Source organism: Delphinus delphis, chromosome 12 (genome assembly GCF_949987515.2).
Source record: "Delphinus delphis chromosome 12, mDelDel1.2, whole genome shotgun sequence".
NCBI classification, from domain to species: Eukaryota; Metazoa; Chordata; class Mammalia; order Artiodactyla; family Delphinidae; genus Delphinus; species Delphinus delphis.
In genome coordinates, this window is record NC_082694.2 from 30,736,997 (window position 1) to 30,759,384 (window position 22,388).

At 49.5% G+C, this 22,388-nt stretch overlaps 1 protein-coding gene across 1 annotated transcript in view; it reads left to right on the forward strand.

Moving 5' to 3' along the window:
* The window catches only part of TGFA (transforming growth factor alpha), a 103,163-nt gene extending 84,040 nt beyond the window's left edge, over positions 1-19,123 (forward strand). Inside the window, exons 3-6 of the mRNA XM_060027555.1 lie at positions 981-1,101; positions 13,773-13,922; positions 16,737-16,846; positions 19,021-19,123. Of these exons, the coding sequence (XP_059883538.1) occupies positions 981-1,101; positions 13,773-13,922; positions 16,737-16,846; positions 19,021-19,028 (389 nt within the window). The 3' untranslated portion in view covers positions 19,029-19,123. The remainder of the gene's footprint in view (positions 1-980; positions 1,102-13,772; positions 13,923-16,736; positions 16,847-19,020) is intronic.
* Positions 19,124-22,388: the final 3,265 nt, after the last annotated feature.

Genomic DNA, 22,388 nt, shown 5'->3' on the forward strand with positions numbered 1-22,388 from the left:
GAAACACAAAATATAAGAGGGCCCCCTGAAAGACGCAACAGAAACATGTATCATGCCATCTTGAAATTGCTATCTACTATGTCTCAAGGGTTATTTGGACAAAACAAGGCTATTGGAGTCTAACAAAATAAATCCAAAGTGACACCCTTTGGGCTGGCCATTAGGTCATGTGTGGTTCCTTACCGTGCTTCCAGCTGGCCTGAGAGGTTTGGTGATGCCCCAAACCCTTGAGAGTTACAGGTGCCAGGGCTCCGAGTGGACCCAACTCTGCTGCCTCTCCCTCCGCATCAAGCCTTTCCCAGTACTGCCTGTGCCGCTCCTGGGTGGACTTCTATGCATTAAGTCATCTTCATGGCACGATCACGCCTAATCCTACCACCCCAGAAAGGCCCTACCACCATGTTCATGTAAATCCTTCCCAGACTTCCTCACATCTAAATTTCTGTTTGTTTGTTTGTTTAAATAGAATCATACTATACAGACCACATTGGAAATGCACTAGTTCACTTACAGTCATATGTCATGAACATCTTTTTGCATCATTATTCTTCCTCAGCATCAATTTAATGGCTTTCGAGTACTCTTTTGTGCCTTTCTTCGGTTTCCTACCTTTAAAACAGATTTTTATGAAGGCTCTCTTTTAAAAAATCATCACTATCACCTTGCAAAAGTAAAATTAGGTCATTCTTGGGGAACAGGCTTTAAAAGTAAAATTGCTCTGGTGTCTCTGAATTACACTGAGTCTTTTGGAAAGATTGTTTTGTTTTCTACAAAGTTAAGTAAATAAGTAAAGCCCCACTGGAAGGCTCACACTGCAGGCATCTCTGGTCCTGTACTGGCTGTTAGAAAGTTAGAGCTGAAGAGGAGGTACTGGTAGAGACCAGAAAACCCAGCCATCCAGGCTCCCTCTCCGGTGGGGTGGACCCATGGGATGTCTGGCTATGCCTTGGATCTGAGCCGAATGTCTTTTCTCTCCCCAGCAGACCCACCCGTGGCCGCAGCTGTGGTGTCCCATTTTAATGACTGCCCTGCTTCCCACAGTCAGTTCTGCTTCCATGGAACCTGCAGGTTTTTGGTGCAGGAGGACAAGCCAGCATGTGTGTAAGTGTCCCCTGGGGTTCTGGGGTGCTGGGGCTGCCCACGCGCCAGCAACCCACTAAAAGAGCACTTCTCTCCAGAAGCCATGCCTGAGGCCCCTGAGAGCCTTGCAGCCGACGTGTTAGAGAATCAGAACAGCGGGCTGAGGGACACCTGCTTCAAACCCAGTTGGTGAAAAATCCAGGTTCCAGAGCCCTGGCCCAGAGCCACTGAGGCAGAACTCCTAGAGTTTAGAGCCCGGGGATCTGCATTTTTAACAAGCACCTTGGGTGACTCCTGGGTTCAACAAAGTCTGAAAATATCTGGATTCACTTTTTTTTCTTTTTTTTTTAATTGAAGTATAGCTGATTTACAATGTTGTGCTAGTTTCACGTGTACAGCAAAGCGATTCAGTTATTCCTATATATTTTTTTATATAAAGAATATATTCTTTTTCAGATCCTTTTACATTATAGGTTATGACCAGATAGTGAATATAGTTCCCTGTGCTCTACAGTAGGACCTTGTTGTTTATTTTTTATATAGTAGTGCATATCTGTTAATCCCAAACTCCTAATTTTGGTTCAAGTTGAATTCACTACTTAGAATTTCTGGAGGGCAAGGCACTTGTTTGGATCCCTTTGAACAGCTGGAGTCTCTTAAGATGAGGTCTCTGCCCTCATCCAGCTAATAAAATAAGCCAGAAGTGCACACAGAGGGTTGGTGTGCATGAGTGGTAACAGAGCAAAGCAATTTGGAAATAAAGATGCAGGCCAGGGCGTGGCATTTGCCACTGCAGGCTGAGCATGGGCCCCCGGGGGCTGCTTCTGAAAACATAGCTGAGCCCCACCCCAGTCCCCGGAATCAGAATCTCCAGGAATGGGACCCAGGAGTCACTTTAGTTAGGAGCCACCAGTGATTGCCATGGTCAGCCCGACTGGGCAAGGAAGGCCCATAAGGAAAGCTTCCCGGAGCAGGTGTCGGGGATTGGCTGGTGTGGAGAGCAGAGAGGTTGCTCCAGGCCTGGAGTGTTGGGTGACCTGCCGTTACAGTCAGTGAGGCCACAGTAGGGAGGAGACAAGATTGGAGATGAATTGGAAGCCAGAGCCTGTTGGAAGTGAGCCTTTATTCTCTAGGCAGTGGGAGCCGTGCCACTCGTGGCAAGGGGTGTTTTAGGGAAGTAAATCTGTGCGTGGTGGAGTACGGTTAGGTGGCCCTATAGTCAGCCTTGGCACTGTTGACTTTTGGGGCTGGGTAACCCCTTGCTGTGAGAGCTCGCCTGTGCACTGAAGGGTGTTAGCAACCCTGGCCTCTACCCACTACGTGCCAGTAGCACCACCTCCCCCCAACAGTCGTGACAACCAAAAATGTCTCCAGACATTGCCAGATGTCCCCCAGGATGGGGGTGGGGGGGTTGGGGGCAGAGGAAGAATTGCCCTCTACCCCCATTAAGAACCACCCATGTCTATGAAGTTGCCATTTTTGTAGGTCAAAAACGGTTAAAAGTCAGCAATTTCATATGATCCAAACTAATAATACCAGTAAATAATTCTAGATGTTAATAAAAGCCAGCATTTATTGGGCTTTGCTTCATGCCAGACATCGTTCTAAGCATGATCCATGTGTTAATTCATGTAACCGTCAGAATGATCCCGCGAGGTGGGCCCAGAGAAGCTGTGCCCAGATCGCATAGCAGAGCTCACATCCAGACCCAGCCTGTCTGGCTCCTAAAACTGCATTCTTAACCGTGATGCTTAAGGGTATCGGATGAGTAGCCCAGGAGAGACTGGGGACCGGGAAAGCCTGCCACAGTAAGTGGTGGTGGGTAGGGCTTTCCTCTTCCTGACGTGCAGCTGTGTGAGCCTGGGCGGGCCCCTCGGGGTGCCTCTGAAGCCTGGAGAGGCACGCTGGCCACCTTCCTCCTGGGAAGCCTGGGTGAGGTCCCCAGGCCACGTCTGCAGAGCCAAGAGCCCTCCCCACCCCTAAATACAAAGCACGATGATGACAATAGTCTTCGTCACTCATGATGATCATTCTTATTAAAATACACATAGGAGCCTCTGGGAGGCGATGGGATTATTTTTGATCGTAGGCTGGTCATTATGGAAAAACACTGGCCCTGAAGGAAGGGTGGCTCCTTGGCCTAGATCTCAGGAAGCCTACCAGTGCAGCAGGCGGAAGGCCCTCTCCCCTCCAGCGGTGCCCGGTGCCGGGACCTCAGGCTGCCCCGGGCTGTATGATGGGAGAGAGAGAGGGGAGTTCTGATCAAAAGTGTGTCAGAAGTGCAGTTTTTCCACCAGATCAGGGACTGTTGTAAACTCTGAGAGCTGGCAGCCTTGAGCCTGGGTCGGCAGGTAACCTTGCCTGTGGCCAAGCCCCCTTCGGCTGGCGGAAGCCTTCTGAGAGCAGGGGGTGGTGGCTCCCTTGTTCTGTTCGGTCCAGATCCCAAGCCCCGCTCGTGGCTCAGGGAGATCACTGTCCCTCACATTTACACACCATTACGTGCTGGTGGTCAGGAAGACCGGCTGTCTCTCTCCCCACTCACTCTGTAACTATGACTGTTAATAATAATAGTAAGCTCTCTGTGAAAGCTGTAACTGTGTGCCGGGCCGGCTCCCAGCACTCCACATACAGTGACTCATGGAGTCCTCCCATTCTCCCAGCTTCCCTCTCAAGCAGAGATTCTTGCCCTTATTGTATAAATGAGAAAACAGAGGCTCAGAGAAGTTAGGCAACTTGCCCGGAGACCCAGAGCCCATAAATGGTGGAGCTGGGGTTCAGTCCCATCAATTCCAACCCCGAAACCCATGTTCTCAGCTGTTGCCCCTGAGAGCACTCTGTCTCAGCCTCACAGAGTTCCCCTCAAATAGCTCTTATTTCCAGGAAAGGTGTTGGCACCTTCCCCCTGCAGGTAAACCTTCCTCCAGAGGAAGGTCAGGGTCATTCCTACACTCGTTACCCTCAGCACAGACTCTCAATGAATCCTTCCTGTGGGCCGAGGGCAGGGTCTACAGAATCAGCGGAGCCCCTGCTGCAGTGTGGGAAAGCTGACCGTCTGTGGGGAGGCGTGGCCACGTGAACCTTTACCGCCTCTTTACCTCAGTTTCCCCGCTGGATCTTGGCGGCCCAGGGGTGGTATTCAGCCCACAGACGTGTTTCATACCACGGTAGATGAGTCTGCCTCGTGCTTTGGTGGTTGTAATTAGCTGTCCACATTTTGGAAGTCAGTTTTACATCTCCAGGCAGACGCCCAGCTTCTCTGGAACACAGCCTGCCTCCCCCCACAAGTTCCCCAGTTTCCACCTCTTCCTGCTGGTCCCCAACACTGAAGCCAAAGTCGGTCCCCAGTCATTCCTGTTGCCCGCTCTGTTCCGCTCACGCCAGCCTGCTTTGCTCACTTCTGCCGCCACATGAGCTTGTAAGCTCAGTGAGGGCAGGACCACGCCTTATACCTTTTTGTATTTACAGTACGTAGAAGAATGTTCTAATTCATTAATTCCCACCAGACCAAAAACTGTGAGTCCACGCAGAGAAAGCAAAACCTGCTGTCCCCGCTCTTAGAACTACCCCAGCTTTAGGGAGCTGACACACTCGTCCTTGTCAATAAAACTGACATACCTTGAAGTTAAGGCCGTGTCAGTCATGGCCTTACAGGAAAACCCACAGGGGCCCAAGATTATAGTCCGAAAAGAGGGAGCTCTTTCTAAACTACTGTCATTCTTAAGCTTTGTTTTCCATAAGAACAATAGTCCTTAGGTTTCCAGAGAACTAAAATGACATCTCACACTAAAATATGAGATAAGGAAAAAAAGTTACAACAAATAACTAGTCAGAAATCACCCAAGGTAGTGAACATTATCCTGAAACATTTATGCTTCAGATGAACCCTAGATTGTATCTTTGGTCTCCCTTTAATAAATCCCTTCTGGGAGCCAACCACTTCAGAAAACAAATAGGGAAAGAATTTCCAAAGATAGTAAGTAAAACCGTAGAAATGCAAGGTTAGGACTCAAACACGGTTTTTTTCCCTGAGGCAGATTCTGCAAACCGTTGGTCTGCTGCCTGCAGAAACCTTCAAACAAAGGAAAACAGTTGAAGGAAGCCACCCGGGTGACAGGTTTTCAGGGTTCCAGTGTTGGCAGCCAGTGACAACTCATCGAAGTGTCTCACCTATCCAAAAAATGCCCCTCGGTGACTAAACACCCTGACTTTCCCACAGCAAAGTGTGAAAGCACATTACTGTCAGCCAAGGAAAACATTCCACCTGGCTCTGGCCACAGCACATTCCAGTGGGATCTGAACAGAGTCAAACACCTAGAGCGGGGTGACCACCTTCAGTGCGCAAGCAGACTGCCTGTGTGACCAAGATCACGCCATCAGGATTGGGAGTGGTTTTCTTGTTGGTGCGTGAGCCACTTTATGTAGATCTACTGTCATCTCAATAACCAGCAGGTGGTGGGGTGTAGGGCTAAGACGTTAAGACATCACCCACCCACAGGTCTGGAGAAAGTGCACGCCCTCTCTCTACCCCCAGCGGAAGCAGGTACTGAGGGTCACGCACCAGGCAGGATAACGCAGCAGTTAAAGGCATGGATTTGGACATCAGACAGATCTGAGTGACTTAGCCCCGTTAAGCCTCAGTTTCTTTGTGTATAAAATGGAGAGATTAGTACTTCTCAGGATGGTAATGAGGACCCAGGGACCATAATGCAAGCAGAGCTTTTGCTGTCCAAGATAGGAGCCACTAGCCACGTGTGGCTATTTAATTTATTTAATTAATTAAAATTTAGTTTTTCACAGAAATAGAGCCACGGATGTAGGAAACACACTTATGGTTACCAGGGGATACGGGGAAGAGGGATACATTGGTAGCTTGGGATTGACATATACGCACTACTCGATATATAAGATAGATAACTGATAAGAACCTGCTGTATAGCACAGGGAACTCTACTCAATACTCTGTAATGGCCTATATGGGAAAAGAACCTAAAAAAAGAGTGGATATGTGTATATGTGTAACTGATTCACTTTGCTGTACACCTGAAACGAACACATCATTGTAAATCAACGATACTCCAATAAAATTTGTTTTTCAGTCTCACCAGCCACATTTCAAGTACTCAGTACCTCTAGGCAGCTAGCGGCTACGGTATTAGACAGCACACATACAGACACTCTTTCCATCATCACAGAAGGTCCTTCTTAAATGTATTTTTTTATCGAAGTGTAGTTGGTTTACAATGTTGTGTTCATTTCTGCTGTACAGCAAGGTGACTCAGTTCTACATATATATACATTCTTTTTTATATTCTTTCCCATTATGGTTTATCCCCAGATACTGACTATAGTTCCCTGTGCTATACAGTAGGACTTTGTTGTTTATTCTCTGTGTGATAGTTTGCATCTACTAACCCCAAACTCCCAATCCATCTGTCCCCCACTCCCCCTCCCCCTTGGCAATAGACAAATCTGTTCTCTATGTCTGTGAGTCTGTTTCTGTTTCATAGCTAGGTTCATTCGTGCCATATTTTAGATTCCACATATAAGTGATATCATATGATATTGCCTTCTCTTTCTAACTTACTTCACTTGGTGTGATAATCTCTAGTTGCATCCACGTTGCTGCAAATGGCTTCTTTCGTTCTTTTTTATGGCTGAGTAGTATCCCATTGTATATATGTACCACATCTTTATCCATTCATCTGTCGAATCATCATGGAAAGTTCTATTAGCACATTAGAGAATATTGAAGCCCAGTTCCTAGCAGAGCATAAGAACAGCCGTCATCAGCACGATCACCATCGTGAACAGCACATTGTTGCCATCACCACAGCTGAAGGATCCAAGTCCTGCTGAAGAAGCAGTGAAAGTTGGGTAGACCATGGAACCCAGGGCTGTACAATGAGGAAGCCCCTACTCCCTCCAGCCCACTCCTCCCGAGCGCCCCAAGCAGAGAGGTTCTAGGACTTGGTAAATCCAGTTCTTGAAGCCAAAAATGGGCAAACCCAGTACAGGTGTCCTGCGACTCATGTCCCCACTCCCACCACGGCCCTATGGATTTTCTCCATGTTAAAGGCAAGTTGGTATAAACGTTTTTCTAAAACCATGGTCCCTGGCCCTTGGTCACCTTGGTTCTTGGCCCCCATGTTAAAAACTTTATCTCGGAGCCTGTGCCAAAAGGCGTGGCTACAAATCAGAGCACTCGCCTCCTGCCAGAGGGTACGCCATTGTTTATGAAGACAGTGTCTCTCAAGAGCCTGGAAAATGCTCCCATTCTTTTATTTACATTTTTGGCACTCGTACAGCCCTTCCTTTGTGTCAGGCACTTCACAAGATGTTAACTCATTTAATGCTCATAACTCTATGAGGTAAGTTTTATTACTATCATGTTTTAAGGACGCAGAATGAGTGCCACAGAGAGGTGGAGTAACTGGCTCAAGATCACACAGGCATTACGCGGGGAATGGGATTCAAACGAATGACAGTTTGGCTCCAAAGTCTGTACCACGTTGTGCCCACTTGCGGGATCCTGTCCCGAGGAAGTAATCTCAAATGCAAACAAAATGTGTACACAGAGATAATCCCCTGGCATTGTTTATGATATCAAAATTGGATACAGCCTAAACGGTAAGGGTTCAGTGAAGCAAATCGTGTATAATTTACTTTACAACCATTTTAAACAACTTCTGCAGTTTCCTAATGACATAGTAAAATGGTGAAGAGATGTTAACTGAGAAATTGATGCAAAATCGTATTTTTTAAAAATCTTAACTATGTTAAAAACTACATAGAAGTAGTCCAGAAGAACTCCTTGTCAATCAGACTGCCATTTAAGGTGGTAGGGTGGATTTTTCTTTGTCTTTCTGTTCTATTATATTGTGATGTATGTTCTTTCCAATTTGCTTAGAAACATTCTTTCTCTAGTTGGAGAACATTTTCCTTAAGGAAAAAAAACAAACAAACACACTTATAAGAGCACAGCTCTACATGCATTATCCTATTTCTTTAAAATTTTAAAAGGCACTGTGAACCAGGTACAAAAGGGACTTAGGGGAAACACTGAGCAACTGGACAGGACTAGAAGGTCTGAAAACCCTCAGCAGAGGAGAAAGAAAGGCATATCATTGATCATGTAATTCTTATTAAAATGAGGAGGCCTAAGCCACAAAGTCTGCTCCTAAGAAAAGCACCAAAGCAACCTCCAAACTGAATCAGTAACAAAAATGAGAAGGTCTCAGGGACTCGCCTGGCTGGAGCCCGTTGCCTTTCGTCTTCAGCCACGGTGGCCCCTGCAGCTCAGACAAGCTCCTTGCCCCTCCTGTGCTACACTCTTTCCTTTCTTTCTTATGTACTTCTTTTTTATTCTTATCTGGGGGAAACAGCCTACATGTGATTCCAGAGCCTCATTTTCAGAATTATGAAGACAGAATCAGCATTCCAGAGTCTTGTGTTTGACGACATCCACTCTCGACAGATAAAATTGAATGGTCAAATGTTATAAGAAAATGTTCAGCCTTACACATGTGCCATTCCCCTTCGTGACAGAAAAATTCCTATTTTGCTCAGATTCCTTTCTCTTTTTTTTTTTGCGGTACGCGAGCCTCTCACTGTTGTGGCCTCTCCCGTTGCGGAGCACAGGCTCCGGACGTGCAGGCTCAGCGGCCATGGCTCACGGGCCCAGCAGCTACGCGGCATGTGGGATCTTCCCGGACCGGGACACGAACCTGTGTCCCCTGCATCGGCAGGCGGACTCTCAACCACTGTGCCACCAGGGAAGCCCTCAGATTCCTTTCTTAAACAGAGGTGCTGCATCTCCCATTTCTCCTGCACCTGAATGAGAGGGCCCACTGTACAGCTCCCAACCTGGGGAAATGCCCAGGGAGAGACGGGGGAAGAGAGGAAGGAGAAGGGAGAGGGGCAGATTTTGAATTGTTGGGTCTTGATTCTGTGTCCTTAAATGACCTTCTACCTCAGTGGTTCTCAGGCCTCAACATTAGAGTCACTTGGGTGCCCAGACCAATTGGATGGGCATCTCCAAGGGTATGACCATGGCTCTGGCATTCTCCAGAGCTTCCAAGGTGATTCCAATGTACAGCCAGGTGGGAAGCAGTGCCTACCTGAGGTAGAGACAGCAGCGTGATTCATTTGTGACCAGGTGAGGTGACTTTTCCCCTCATTGTGTGACTTATGCTAAAATAATTGCGTAATTAAGTCTAATATTAGTAGAAGCTTGGGAAACTTTTTTTTAAATGTATGTCACCAAACCTTTTCTTGCTCCCCCGCTAGTAAAGAGCAACTGAGAAGCATCCGTGTATTACAGTCGACTGGGGAGAAGAAAGGACCTCCCTCCACCCCAAGGCCAGAAAGTCTAAATTGTGTTCTCAACTTTGGCTGCCCATTGGAATCATCTGGGAGCTCTAAAAATGCTGATGCCCAGGCCTTACTCCCAGGGATTCTGATTTAGTTGGTCTGGGCTGTGGCCTGGACCTCAGGATTTTTTCAAGCTCCCCAGGCCATTCCAATGGCCAGCCAGAGTTGATTTCACTGGTAAACCTTCACGGTGGCTTTCAACTCAGGCTTCATCAGAATACCCTCGGCCTTTTCTTTAAGACACCCGGGCCCCATTTTCAGAGAGATTTTGACCTGGGAGGTCCTGGGAGAAGCTCAAGTATCTGGACCACTGGCTGTTCTGCCTCCCAGCTGCAGCTGGGCTGCTTGGTGCTAAGACTTGCTCTTCTTGGAGCTCACCTGGGCCATGACCTGGAGTCTCATGTATTAGGCAGCAACTCAGGTGCTCCCCATGCCTCACTGGGGAAGTTTTCATTCAGAAGCAAGCTGAGCTCCCTAACTCAATGAGACTGGGGTTTGAATGTTTACTGCTGTGACACTAAGTGGACAGAGGCATTCTTTTTGGCATGAAGACTTTCCTAATGGGAAAGACCTCTGCCCGGGGCAGTACTGAGGCCAGGTTGGTTGGAAAGGGCCCAGCACACACATGGCAGGAAGAGGATGGAAAGTCAGCAAAATGTGACCCAGCCTAGAGGGTTATCTTCCCTAGTGAGTTAAGACGGCACTGTTTGGGGGCATCTTTGCAACTTGCTACACCCACAGCAGGAAGACCTCTTTATGGGGCAATCAGCCACCCCTCTTCCTTTTTGCTGTGCAGTTTGTGAGTTTGCCATTGAATCACTATCCCAGAGTAGTATCTTCTGGATTAATTTGCATTACCCCAGAAAGGTCTCCTTCACAGTTGAGATCCTTAGGTTTTTAACTCCCGAATCTGCCCGCCCCATCTGTAAAACAAGGTAAACAGCAGCCCAGACCTCCCATGCAGTAGTCATTGTTGGGATTAACAGAGATAGTTCATGTAGGAGTTTAGCGTAGCCTTCGTTGATAAGATAATGTAATTAGCACTAAGCTCCCACTATTTTATTTAAACGGGATTTCTTAGAGTCCCCAGCATTGATTTGTTAATTCATAGGGTTTCCAGAACCAAGCAGTTGAGGAGGTGTTAGAATCCTCCTCTCCCAGGGCCTGCAGGTTAGAGTAGGAACGTCTCTAGCTGGGTGAAATTGCCTCCTGAGGTGCTCTTCCTATAGCCTGGACCTTTCACGAATAGCTGTGCAAACCCTCATCACACTACCCTTCCCTCGGAGGACGCAGACTGACACCCAGCTACAGAGAAGTCTCACTGGCTTGACTGCAACTCCTGGTTAGACATCTAACTATCCATCCCAAAGCCCAGGCTCCCCAACCCTCTTCTGCTCTGTGGTTCACCAGAGTTTTTGTAGAGCTAGGTCTTGCCTGCGGGAGCCTGGAGGCTGGCCTAAAGTGAGGCTGGTGGGAGAGGCAGCCAGAGAGGTGGGCATAGTCCTAAGGGCCTTCAGAGAAGGAGAGGCTATAGGGAGATCCATAGAAAGAGCTATGGAAAATGGATGGATGGATGACTGGGCGAATGAATGAGTGAGTCTTTAAATTATATCTTCTTGGCGAATGTGGTCTTTGAGATGGAGTTTGAGGAAGAAAGTGAGGAATAATATTCCAGGCAGAGAAGGTGGCAGGAGCTGAGATGGGCAAGGGGAAGGTAGTCATTCATTCATTCATTCATTCATTCATTCACAGGCCGACGTGTCCTGAGTGCCTATGTGCTGGGCACTAGTTTAGTTGACATTAGGGGTGGGGGGACTTCTTGGGTTGGCTGAAACCTAGGTGACTGGAGATAAAGTAGAGGGGGTGGGTTAGGGTCCTGCAGATAAGGGGTGTTGGATACCAAATGGAGGAAGCCCACAACCCAGGTGGGAGCCATCTGGGTGCAGGGTGAATATTCAGGATGGGTTGGAGGAGGGACCCTTTGCAGGATTCGCTATAGACACCCACAGCTTCAATTTGTGCATCACCTGTGCCTGTTGCATATCGCCTCTCAGTCTCAAGTTCAGTCCACCGTCAGCTTTCCCCTACGGGGAAGGGGCCAGCGCCTTGTTTTCTCCCCAGCCTACAGGGTGAGCTGTTTCTGAATTTGCCCTCAAAATGATTTTGTTATTAAGACCAAACAAAAGCAAACTTGCCCCTGTTTCCTAGCCCCCAGTCTTCGCCGTCCTAGCCAAAGTCTGTGAGAGTCTGTGTTCTTATTCACACTTCTGTGGTCCAGATCCTTTTTCAGACAAGGTCTTCTTGCCAGAGCTCCTGCATCTTCTTCCTCTCTGGAGCCTCTCTCTCCTCCTCGGGTCTGTAGATGGCATTTTCCATCCCGGTTGGCCCTCCCCAGCTTCCTTACTAACTGAAGACTGCAAACCCTTTGCACCCTTGTTGAACCTAAAAGCTCAAATCTCCTTTACACTTTCAAGATTGGAGGCTAAACCAAAAGCCAGATTTAATCAAGAGCTGAATCTGCGGCATTCTCATCGCAATCCCCAGATAGCGTGCAGGGGCAGCAGCCCTGCTGAGTGGGCGAGAACCCAGACCCTGTGGTCAGCAGACCTGGAAATGGATTTCTCTCTCTTCCCTGGCAGGGTGGGCACAGGCAAGTGACTTGACTTTTCTGTGCAAAGACTAAGTGAGAAAACGTGTCAAATGTAAACTAACCTCTAACAGAAAAGCAAGTTCAGACAAAAGAATTCAAACTAAAGAATACCTTTAAAGGAGGTACATAATAGTTGGGCTTTGGGATAAACAGCACCAGTGAGAGACTTTTCCATTAAGCAGCGTTAAAGACAGAAGCTACATGTTCTGGTATCCCAGGTTGTAGCCTTAAGCAGCCATTTTTGCAGTATCTCCTGTTTGCCATAACCTTAAACCCATACAGTATCTGAAAATGATTCAATTTGTGCTAGCATTGAGCAAAACCTGTACTCCAGGAAAATGCACTATATTTGTCCTGTGACTCCTTCTGGCATGTGGGGTCTGGCAGCCCGGGAGCCCAGGTTTAAGGGAATCACACATGCAACGCCCCTGGGGCTGGTCCTGCACAAGAGCAGGCGTACCAGGATCCTTAATCCCCCTTCATTTTCCTTGCCCTTCCAAAGCCTTTTAATCTAAAAGTGAAGGTGACAGTCTGGCTATTTCATCAAAAGGTAGACTCTTAAAAAAAAAAAAAATTTAACTATCATTGTCGTGTCCGAAGGGCGGTGGGGAGGGACAAAAACCTTTAAATCCAGTGTGATGTTTGGTGCAAGACTGCCCCTCAAGGAAGTCCCCTGTGGGAAGGAAGCTATCCCACCTGAGAAGGCAGTGGTGATCAAACATTTTCATTACCATAAAAAAGTCACCCCAGACAAAGGGACCTGTGTGTAAGCTAAGTATCTTCTACTGAGAAGAATCATATGCTTGGTAGAAAAAAAAAGGGCTTGCATCAGAAAATGACCATCGCTTCCTTATGCCTAGAACATGACCTGAGGAATCACCATGCACGCACGAACCCCTTGTGGCCCCAGCCAGAATCTGGGTGGGGGGAGTTTAGCATAGGTGAGGGCTACGTGGAAGAAGCAGCTTCAGCCCTCAGCTCTTAGGAGGAGGCTGCTACTGAAATGATTGATGCCAAAGAGTCTCTGAATAGTAGCAATACAAGCAATACTATCACCTTGCATTGGTATTGCCCTTTACAGGCTACATGCATGGTCATCAACATGCAGCGTTTTGTGCCGTTACTAATCCTCTAGCGGAGAGAGCCCAGCTGTTATTACCAGATAGTGGTGCTGGCCTCTAGTCCAGTACACGCCCCACCTGGTAGATGTCTGCAGAACTAATTAAACTTGATGAAGAAGATAAAAAAGCAAACCACAGTCTTTGTCTTCTGCTGGTTTAGCATATTGTCTTTCTCTCATCACTAGGAATTCTGAATACACACACTTAGTTTAAAAATAACCTGGATTTTTATGAACTGCCAAAATGAGCTCCGTGTCTTGGACACACTTGCCGCCCTCCTCACTCCCCCGGGACCTGGCACGGTTACCGTAATAACGAAGTGCCTCAGCAGCACCTTCCCCTCAGATGATAAGCTGGTGAGTTATCCCTTGTTCTCCAAACAAGAGGAGCCTGTGCAGGGGAGTAGGAGAAATTTTGCTGATGCCTTTGCCTCCAATAGCAAAGGCTGGAGGGGCCCTTTTGGGCTTTTCCCCTCCGGCCCAGCCTTCCTGGGGAGTGGGGAGAATGAGACTTCTGCCTGGAGAGCACACTGATGTTCCTGTCTTCCTCAGCTGCCACTCTGGGTACGTCGGTGCACGCTGTGAGCACGCGGACCTCCTGGCCGTGGTGGCCGCCAGCCAGAAGAAGCAGGCCATTACTGCCTTGGTGGTGGTCTCCATCGTGGCCCTGACTATCCTCATCATCACGTGTGTGCTGATACAGTGAGTCTTTGCTACCCCCGAGGCCGGGACCCCCACCTGCAGGCCCTCCCGGGGCCATAACAGGGCCACCACGACAGCTTACTGCTGTGATGTCTGATGAGTGTTAGCAAAGCAAAGAGGAACTTTGGTGACAGCCACGTTGTGTGAAAGGCACGCATCCTGGCGGGTCTGCAGCACACATCCTGGGAGGGGCCCCATTGGAAGCAGAGCCAAAGGTGCTCTCTCTCTGCCGTGGGCTTGGAGCCCTCACCATTGTCATGGGGATGTGCAGGGGTTCCAGAGGGAACTAGACACGGCTCCCAGCCTCCCGTGGGCAGTAGCGGCCTCGCTTCCTCTCCACAGAAGGCACTTGGCGAATCCTAAAGCCGCTGTCGCTGTTATGACAGGCCTCCCTCTTTCTCTACTTCTCTGCCCTATTCCTCCTCCTCCAGAACCCAGCCTCTGCCTGACATCTTCCAGGAAACCTTCCTGAGCCCTAGACCAACTGAGCCCTTTTCCCGGTGTTTCTTAGCCTCTTTCGCTTGCCCATATCTCCCGATTGGACTGCTCTGCAAAGGGAGAGGCCCTAGGGCTGTATTTCCAGCATCTGGCCAGATTTATTCCCTGGAAGTATCTGGAGACCTCTAAGTCACAGAGCAAGCCCTCAGGGTATGCTACCTAATTGGACACGCACAAGAAATGGACATACCGGCCAAAGGCTGCGGTTAGCTCAGCGTAGAGTAGCTCGTGGTGGAAACAGTAAGTAGACAGGTCCCTCTAGCCAGGCCTGGAGGAAGCAGTGCGTGTTCCCGCAGGAAGCCAGACTTGAGCCCTCTGGGGTTGCCTGGGTTTGGGACAGATAAATAAGAGTCTCCGTCCCGTTTGTTTATTGACTGTTGCTGTTGGAGCGTCTAAAGCACACGCTCCTGGTTCTGGGAATGAACGGGGTGCCCCTAGAGCCCCGGCTTGTTGACAGTAGCCGCAGTGCACTCACATCCTCCTCCTGGATCCAGCCAGTGTTAAGGGTGAGGGATGAGGTCTCAGCTGGGCTGTTCTACTCCCATGTGTCTTGGGAAAACATGTTTGCAGGCTGGGGCATAGTTCAGGTTCTGCTACTCGTGAAGACCCCCTGGGGAAGCAGGAGCAACGTATTGACCACTAGCCTTGATTCTCATGGCCGGCTGGCTATGTGGGGGCGCCCGTCACTCCCACAGTCCTGTTTCTGTGGCCAGGAGGGTCCCAGAGCCGTAGGAACAAGACTCGGTGCCCATGTGCGCCCCCCCAGGAGGAGTGAAAAGCTCATTTTTCCATGTTCTCTAAAGACAGAAACAACCCAGGGTACCTGGGCGGCCTCTCTGATTCCCAGGGAGGAGTCCCCAGGGAGGCAGCCATTCCATCTCTCCTCTGTCGTTTCCAAGCCCGTCCTTGCCAGAAATCAAGTTCAGAGTCCCTGAGAGACCAAGCCCCCGCCAGACTGCTGGTTGCCAGGGCACGGGGTCCCTCCTGAGTGGCAGAGTTGGTTGGGACCAGCTCATCCCATGCCAGAGGGACCTAGAGGCCTTGATCTCACTTCCCTGGGCCATTCCTGTCTGGGTAGTGACGGGGCAAGCCCTCCTGGCTAGGTGACAGCAAGACAGCAGTCACTGATAGATCTGGAGTCAAGGCCTAGGTCCCTCCCGCATGGGCCGAGCTGGTCCCAACCCGGACTCTGTGGCTCAGGAAGGACCCGGGCCCGGGAGACTGCTCTGGCCACCCCTGGCAGAAGCAGCTTGGGCAGAAATGTCCCAGGGTCCCTTCTCAGCTCTGCTGCCCAGAGATTCAGGGGCTCTAGTAACCTTCCTGGGGCAATGCCGAGAGAGAGGGGCTGGGGTGGGGATCGTGAAATGTCACCAGGCTCCAACAGGGAAGCACAGCAACAGGCTTGTTTCCTCATCTGTTTCCAGGCTCATGTCAGCCACGAGACCCCTCCCAGCCCCAGACACTGGATGTATAGGTTACATATATCTTAGGGTTAGAATGAGTGGAAACAGTCCTCCATGCTATCCCGAGGGAAACAACCATCAGTGTCTGTAGGTACTTAACGTCTTAGTGCTTCCTTTTCTGCCCTTCTCTTGGGTTCTCTGGTTCCTTTTTTGTGCTAACTCTGCAGACCGTTCATTCCTGCCCACAGAGGGAGGCCGGAGCGTTCATGGTCCTGATGCTTTAGGACTCCGGGTTTTGGGTTCACTGAGAGGATGAGTTTGCCACGACTAGAGAATGTTAGTCCTCAGAAAAAGATTCGAAGCCACGGAGGTGCATGATTTATTCTTCCATTCCTTCCGTGAGACCATTGCAGCCCATGCACAGTCCCAGCTTTTCGGCTGGCAATTCCTCATGGATGACCCCGTCCCTAGCCCTCCCAGCCCTGGCTAGCCTGAAGTGGTGGCTCTGGCCCAGTCCTGACAGCGGTTCTGAGGCTGCTCCCGCATTTCTGGAGTTACCCAACTGCTGCTTTATGGAGCAAGCAGCCGGTGGGGGACCGGTCCCCTCTCTCAGCTGGAGCCAGGTACCTGCAGGTAGCCAGGTACCTCTCTCAGCTGGAGCCAGGCAGAGCAGCCGAATGGAGCTGGTCCTCTGGGGTGGCCAGCAGGCCCTCTCACAGGTGGCCAGCTCCTTCCCCAAAGGCCACCACCCTGCAAAGCCCTCAGCCCCCTGCTGTGTCTCTCCCTCCGGAGGCCCCATGGGAAGGCTGGGCTAGAGCCCAGAGCTGCCCAGCAGGCCCCTCGGGCAGACGCTGCACCAGCTGGGCACCCCTGCCAGGCTCCTGCCAAGACCGTGTTCTCTGCACCTTTGCAGCTGCTGCCAGGTCCGAAAACACTGTGAATGGTGCCGGGCCCTCATCTGCCGGCACGAGAAGCCCAGTGCCCTCCTGAAGGGAAGGACTGCTTGCTGCCACTCAGAAACAGGTAAGAGGGCTGCCGCAAGGAAAGGCCTTTTTCCCTCGGGAGGCACTATTGGGTAGAGAAAAGGACCACCTTCTCCAGGTCAGGGCAGAAGTTCTTGGAGGATGAAGCAGAAAGAAAGGAGAAAAAGAAGAGAATATTCATCCTACCAAGTCAGGTTTAGTTTATTCTAATGTGTGTTTTACTCAGAAGGGAGCTCTTTTATCCTTACTGGTGACTGTGTGACCTTTAACAAGTAACTTAACCTCTCTGAGCCTTAGTTTTCTTGTTAAAAAGATGTTGTGCAAATTGAATAAGTACTGATATAAAGTACCTAGTGTGTCACAGACTGTAGACATTCAACAGATGTTCATTCTCTTTCCCTTGAGAAATCATCTCCCCTTTCCCATCTGTGAAATGAGAGATTTGGCCTATAGAAGGTCTTGAAGGACTCTAAACTCTTAGAATCCTGTGATCTTCCTTCAGTTTACCCTTGTTGCTTGAATATTTTCTCCAACATCCACGAAAAAGATTGGACATCTGGATATGAGGCCAAACTCACATCTCAGGAACCCTCATCCGCGCATCCCTTGCTCAGGGCTCCTTGAGTCAAATAGCAAATATATCCAGACAGGCTCTCAAAAGTCTCACATGAACAAGTTTCTGGAACACTGGGTTGACCCGCAAAGGCTGTCAGAAACTTAGAGTTCCTTTTTAGGAAGCAGTGGATCAGGAGACAATCACCCCATACTCGTCCACCTGGGGGTGTCCTTCTCTAGTAAACAGGCAGCATTCCAGACGAGATCGGGCGCGTTCAGAGTGGTATGACCATAGCACAGTCAGCATTCCAGAAGCTCACGGTTGCATGGAGAAGACAGGAAGAAAAGCGCCTGGGAAGCTGGAACGCTGCGGTGTTCATGAGACTTCCTGGTGATCTGACCTGGAGGGAACTGAAGGCCCTGGAGCGCCCTTCACTTGGTCTTCATTTCAAGCGCCATCGTAATTGTGCATGAGCAGCCCTTCTGATTTAGGAAGGTGCTGATTCATTAATCCTCACCATAGCCTTAAGGAGGAGGGTGTGGGTAAACTGAGTCTGCTAAAGGCCTGCGTGGGTGCCTCCCTGAGTCCCTAGGGGAGCTAGGATGAGACCCACGTCCTCTGAAGGCCCCACTCACATCTCCTCCACTACCTCAGGGGACCATCCATTGAGCTAATGAAGATAAATATTTTTGTTTTGTCTTTTAGCACCAATAGGAAAACTGCATATGCCTTTTTAAGAAAATTTATACTAGGTTTTGTGCCATCGGTCTGCACCTTGGCAGAGTCATTTAGGATAGAGTAAATTTCTTGTTAATGTCACTTCTTCCCTACCCACATTTGAGAGAATGTTAGCTTTGAACCTGGGGATGGATCTGACCTTCCAGAGATGGCCACCAAGGCTGACGCCCCTCTCCTTGAGTTGACAGGTACCTTCCCACCTCCAGAGGAACCATGGGAGGGACCAGAGCAGGAAGATGTCCAGGCTGGGCTGGACTCAGGAGCTGCTGGGGAATGGGTACACACTGCCTCCCCGTAACAGGCACAGATGACACCATCAGGGCCCACCCATTGAGCAACAAGGGGGTCCATTCTTTTTTTTTTGCGGTACACGGGCCTCTCACTGCTGTGGCCTCTCTCGGTGCGGAGCACAGCCTCCGGACACGCAGGCTCAGCGGCCGTGGCTCACGGGCCCGGCCGCTCCGCGGCATGTGGGATCTTCCCGGACCGGGGCACGAACCCGTGTCCCCTGCATCGACAGGCGGACTCTCAACCACTGCGCCACCAGGGAAGCCCAGGGGTTCCATTCTTAAATAGCCTCGGGGGAAGCCATTCTGCTGCCAGAGCCCTGACCAGCTCATGAGCTGCCCACTAAGCCACCCCTGATGAGGGAACTGGCCGCAGACGGGGTTGAATCACCTCCAGTTGAATGAAGGCCCTCATGACAGCGCGCATCCCCATCCTCTTGTTTCCTTTGGCGCTGAAAGCACAGTTTCAGGAGCTTTTGCCCCTGCGGTTTAACCAGCAGAAGGTGGACTTGTCCGCCCAAAAGAGCCTGGTGACTTTGGCTGGTGCATCCCCAAGTTTCTGTCCCAAGCCAGTTTTCCCAGCCTGGCTGGGGTCTGGCCCGCAGAGCTTAACCTGTTTTTCCTTCCTTCCAGTGGTCTGAAGAGCCCAGAGGAGGAGTTCTTCCAAATGGCCTGCGGCAGCCTGAGAAAGAAAGGACTTCTTGAGGACCGCACGGTGAGGGCTGCCTGGGACGGGCCAGCAGACCTTTCCTACTCTGCCTGCCCTCGCCTGTGTGGGCTTTTTGTCTTTTGTGGGCCTTCATTCAAAACTCTGTCCACAACTCTGTCTGCTTGGGGTTATCCAGTGTGACCTGGAGAAGAAATAAGTGGACCACAGTCTAAAGACTGGTCAGAAATGAACGGCACGGGGTGGACCTCCTGTTTACCTAATGAGCTGTGCGCGTTGGCATCTGTGTCCAGGTGTGTGTAGGTGTGTTCTGCCAGTTGCGGATGCCAGGCTGTGCTTTTTTTAATGGGCCCATCTCCCCACAACAGTCTCCATCCTGCCTGACACTGGAGATGCCTTTAGTTGTTACAGTTTTTTTCTTACCGCTTATGGGGGAAGAAGGTGGAAAAAGGCATAACTGCTTTTTGCTACGTGAAGACACCAGTGTAAGAGGAGCCATGTCTGTCCTCTGTCCACAAAACCCGCAACCAGCCCGATATCTTCCACAGACACATGATGTTGAAGACCTTCCCGAGCTGTTGCCACCCTCAGAGATAACTTCTTATTTATTAGATGGATGATGGTGTTATTTTTAATCTCTTAAGTCAGTGTAAAAAGCACAAAACCCTTTCAGACGTCTGCATTAATGATGTATGTGTTGCTGGCCAGAAAGTTAGACTGATTAGAAATGTCCGGTCTCTTTGGAACAGCTAAAGCTTGGGAAAAACCACCAGGATAGATGGAGATGGAAGCAGAGGATGAGTTGCTGATGGGAGCAAAGATTGGGGTTCAGAGGTCATGCCGTTTAATACACAAAACTAATAAACGCCCCAGGATACAGTCCTGTTGAAAAGTTAGCAAATCTAGCAGTGGAGATCTGGCATCTTGTCAAGGCAGAGGAAGAATGCCTGTGTGTGCCTCCACATGGGGGAAACACAGACTACCCCGCTCTGTTATTAAACACGCTAACCGTCTAGTGGGCCCTCTGAGAATCTGTTTAGAAATAGAGCATTAACGGAGGGCCGCGGGCATTTGGGGCTGCATCCGTGAAGGGGGACCAGTCACTTATTTTCCATGTTGCTACTCAGTTGATGTTCTATTTTGAAAGGGAGAAATTGAACTTTCCTATTTATTTTTAAGCATTAGGAGAAATATTCCAGTGACGTTTTTTTTCTTTTCCATCCAGGATGCCTTTTTTTTTTTTTTTTTTTAACAAAAACTCTAACAAGCCATCTCCACCGTGTGGGTCTCACTTTTCCCTCAGGGAAGGAGAAATTGTTCTCCTGGGTGCTTTCCAACCCAGTGGGTCTGCCTGTGGGAAATTCCAGTTCCCTCCAACTGCACGGTGGGAGCTCATCCCTAGGAATTGTCACTAAAATTTGGAAACGGGAAACAATGAAATAATATGTAGACTCCATATGTGAGGGAACTCTTATTCCCTAATATTTGAAAAATGGAAGATTTCTACCTATTAACCCTTCAGTGCCTATAGCGCCTCACATCGTGAAAGGGACCTTTAAAATATGTCAAGTTGGCTTGAAATTCCTACCAGGTCATTTTGTCCTCCTCGAATTCTTCTACCCCAGTATGTCTACTTCAGTGAATTTTCTCTGTATTTCTTACAGTTGAGACAATTATATGACACGTGTCTTAACTCTGGTACTTTTATTGAATGATGCAGCACCCAAAGCGCCCGTAGCAGAAATGGGGTCCGTTCGCCAGCAGTGTAACTGACCACAGCTCCCGGGTTTTAGTCATAAAAGAAAATACGCCTAAGTTCGCATTCCTTAGGCTGATCCTACAGCAGCAGATCTGTGGGCTGAGGCTTGACCATAGGAGACCAATGCAGTTGACACTAGTTTGTGGACCCCAGTGTGCACTCACTTTTCTCATCAGGCTCTACTGAAAGTCTGATCCCGGTTCGGAGAGACTAATGAAAGTGGAGTAGCATCACTTGTGTTTAACTTGAGATCACATTTTTACTTTAGGACAATCTTGACTCAGTCTTTTAGAGGCTATTTGAGGTCTGGTTGCCTTTAAAGTGTATGAACTGATGTTGAGAATGTCTCGTGGGGCTATGTTCACCTACTGAGTGGAAGGATCAGTGTCCAGTCTTCAGGTGTCCAAGAGCCTTCGCAGAGGTGAGAATATAAGGATGGAAGCGGAGGGAACCTTCTTTGTTCCCTGTGGGGACCTCATATTTAGGGTCTGTGAATGCCCCAGTCCAGCAAGTCACAGCTGCCGGTGCCCCATTCCTTGTGCCTGTACAACCATGCAGAGAATGGGCTCAAATGTGTGCCATCCTAGAAGTGCCTCTCAAAACAGTCCTCTGTAAACCAGCAGGTCTGAAGGGAGTTGGAAGCAGAGGTGGGGTCAAGGCAGGCCTGGTTGGACCTCTGTCCATGCTCCAGGCTAGGAGAACCTTGCTTCTTTAGTGATTTCTCTCTTAGAAATCAGATGGCCAGCAAGCATTGGATTCCTATGCCATTAATGGCATTGGTACTTCTTTGGCATTGGTTAGCTGTAAAAACGCCCCCTTTTCGGGTTAAAAATCATCTCCTAATCCATCTCCATAGGTTCCCCATGTTTCCTTGCTTTTTAGAAAGCCAAGTTCATTACCATCAGGGAATCATTCCCAAGATCTGACATGGTAAGCGGCCACACACACCTGGGGGCGGGGAACACAGCCGTTTCCAATGTCTGGCTCAGGAGAAATGTAAAGCCCCCATTTAAAAAAAGGGAGGGGGTGCTTCCAAATCTTTTGTGGGGCCTGGATTTTCCCACTGCTCTACAGGCTGTGACTTCTTTAAGCATACTGGCGGGAAACGTCTTCAGCTAATGAAAGGAGAGACAGCGGCCAATCCTGATCTGGAAGACACATCTGGATACACATGTAACCAAGCAAGATATGAGTTTGCTATTGTGTGCCAGCAGAGAAGGGGGGCAGAATGTCCCCAGAGTCTATCTGCCATGAAAGGAGGCGGCGGGATTGACGTTCCCCCATCCATATTGACGAGGGAGGAGGTGTGCTTCCAGAGCTTCTTGGGAGCCTGGTCTGTGCAGGTGGAGAAAGTGTCTGGCATCTTCAGGTTTCCTGGGTCTGGGCTGCCTCGGGGCACAAGAACCGCTGGCTATGGCTACTCTTCCAGGCAGGTTTGGCAGGAACAGTGCTCAGGAGACCCCAGCCCCTTAGTAGGATCTGGGCTTTGATTCCTGCCAACCTGCTCAGCTGAGGAAGGGGCAGGGGATGATTCAAAAGCCCAGGACCAAGGGGGACATCACAGAAACAAGATGA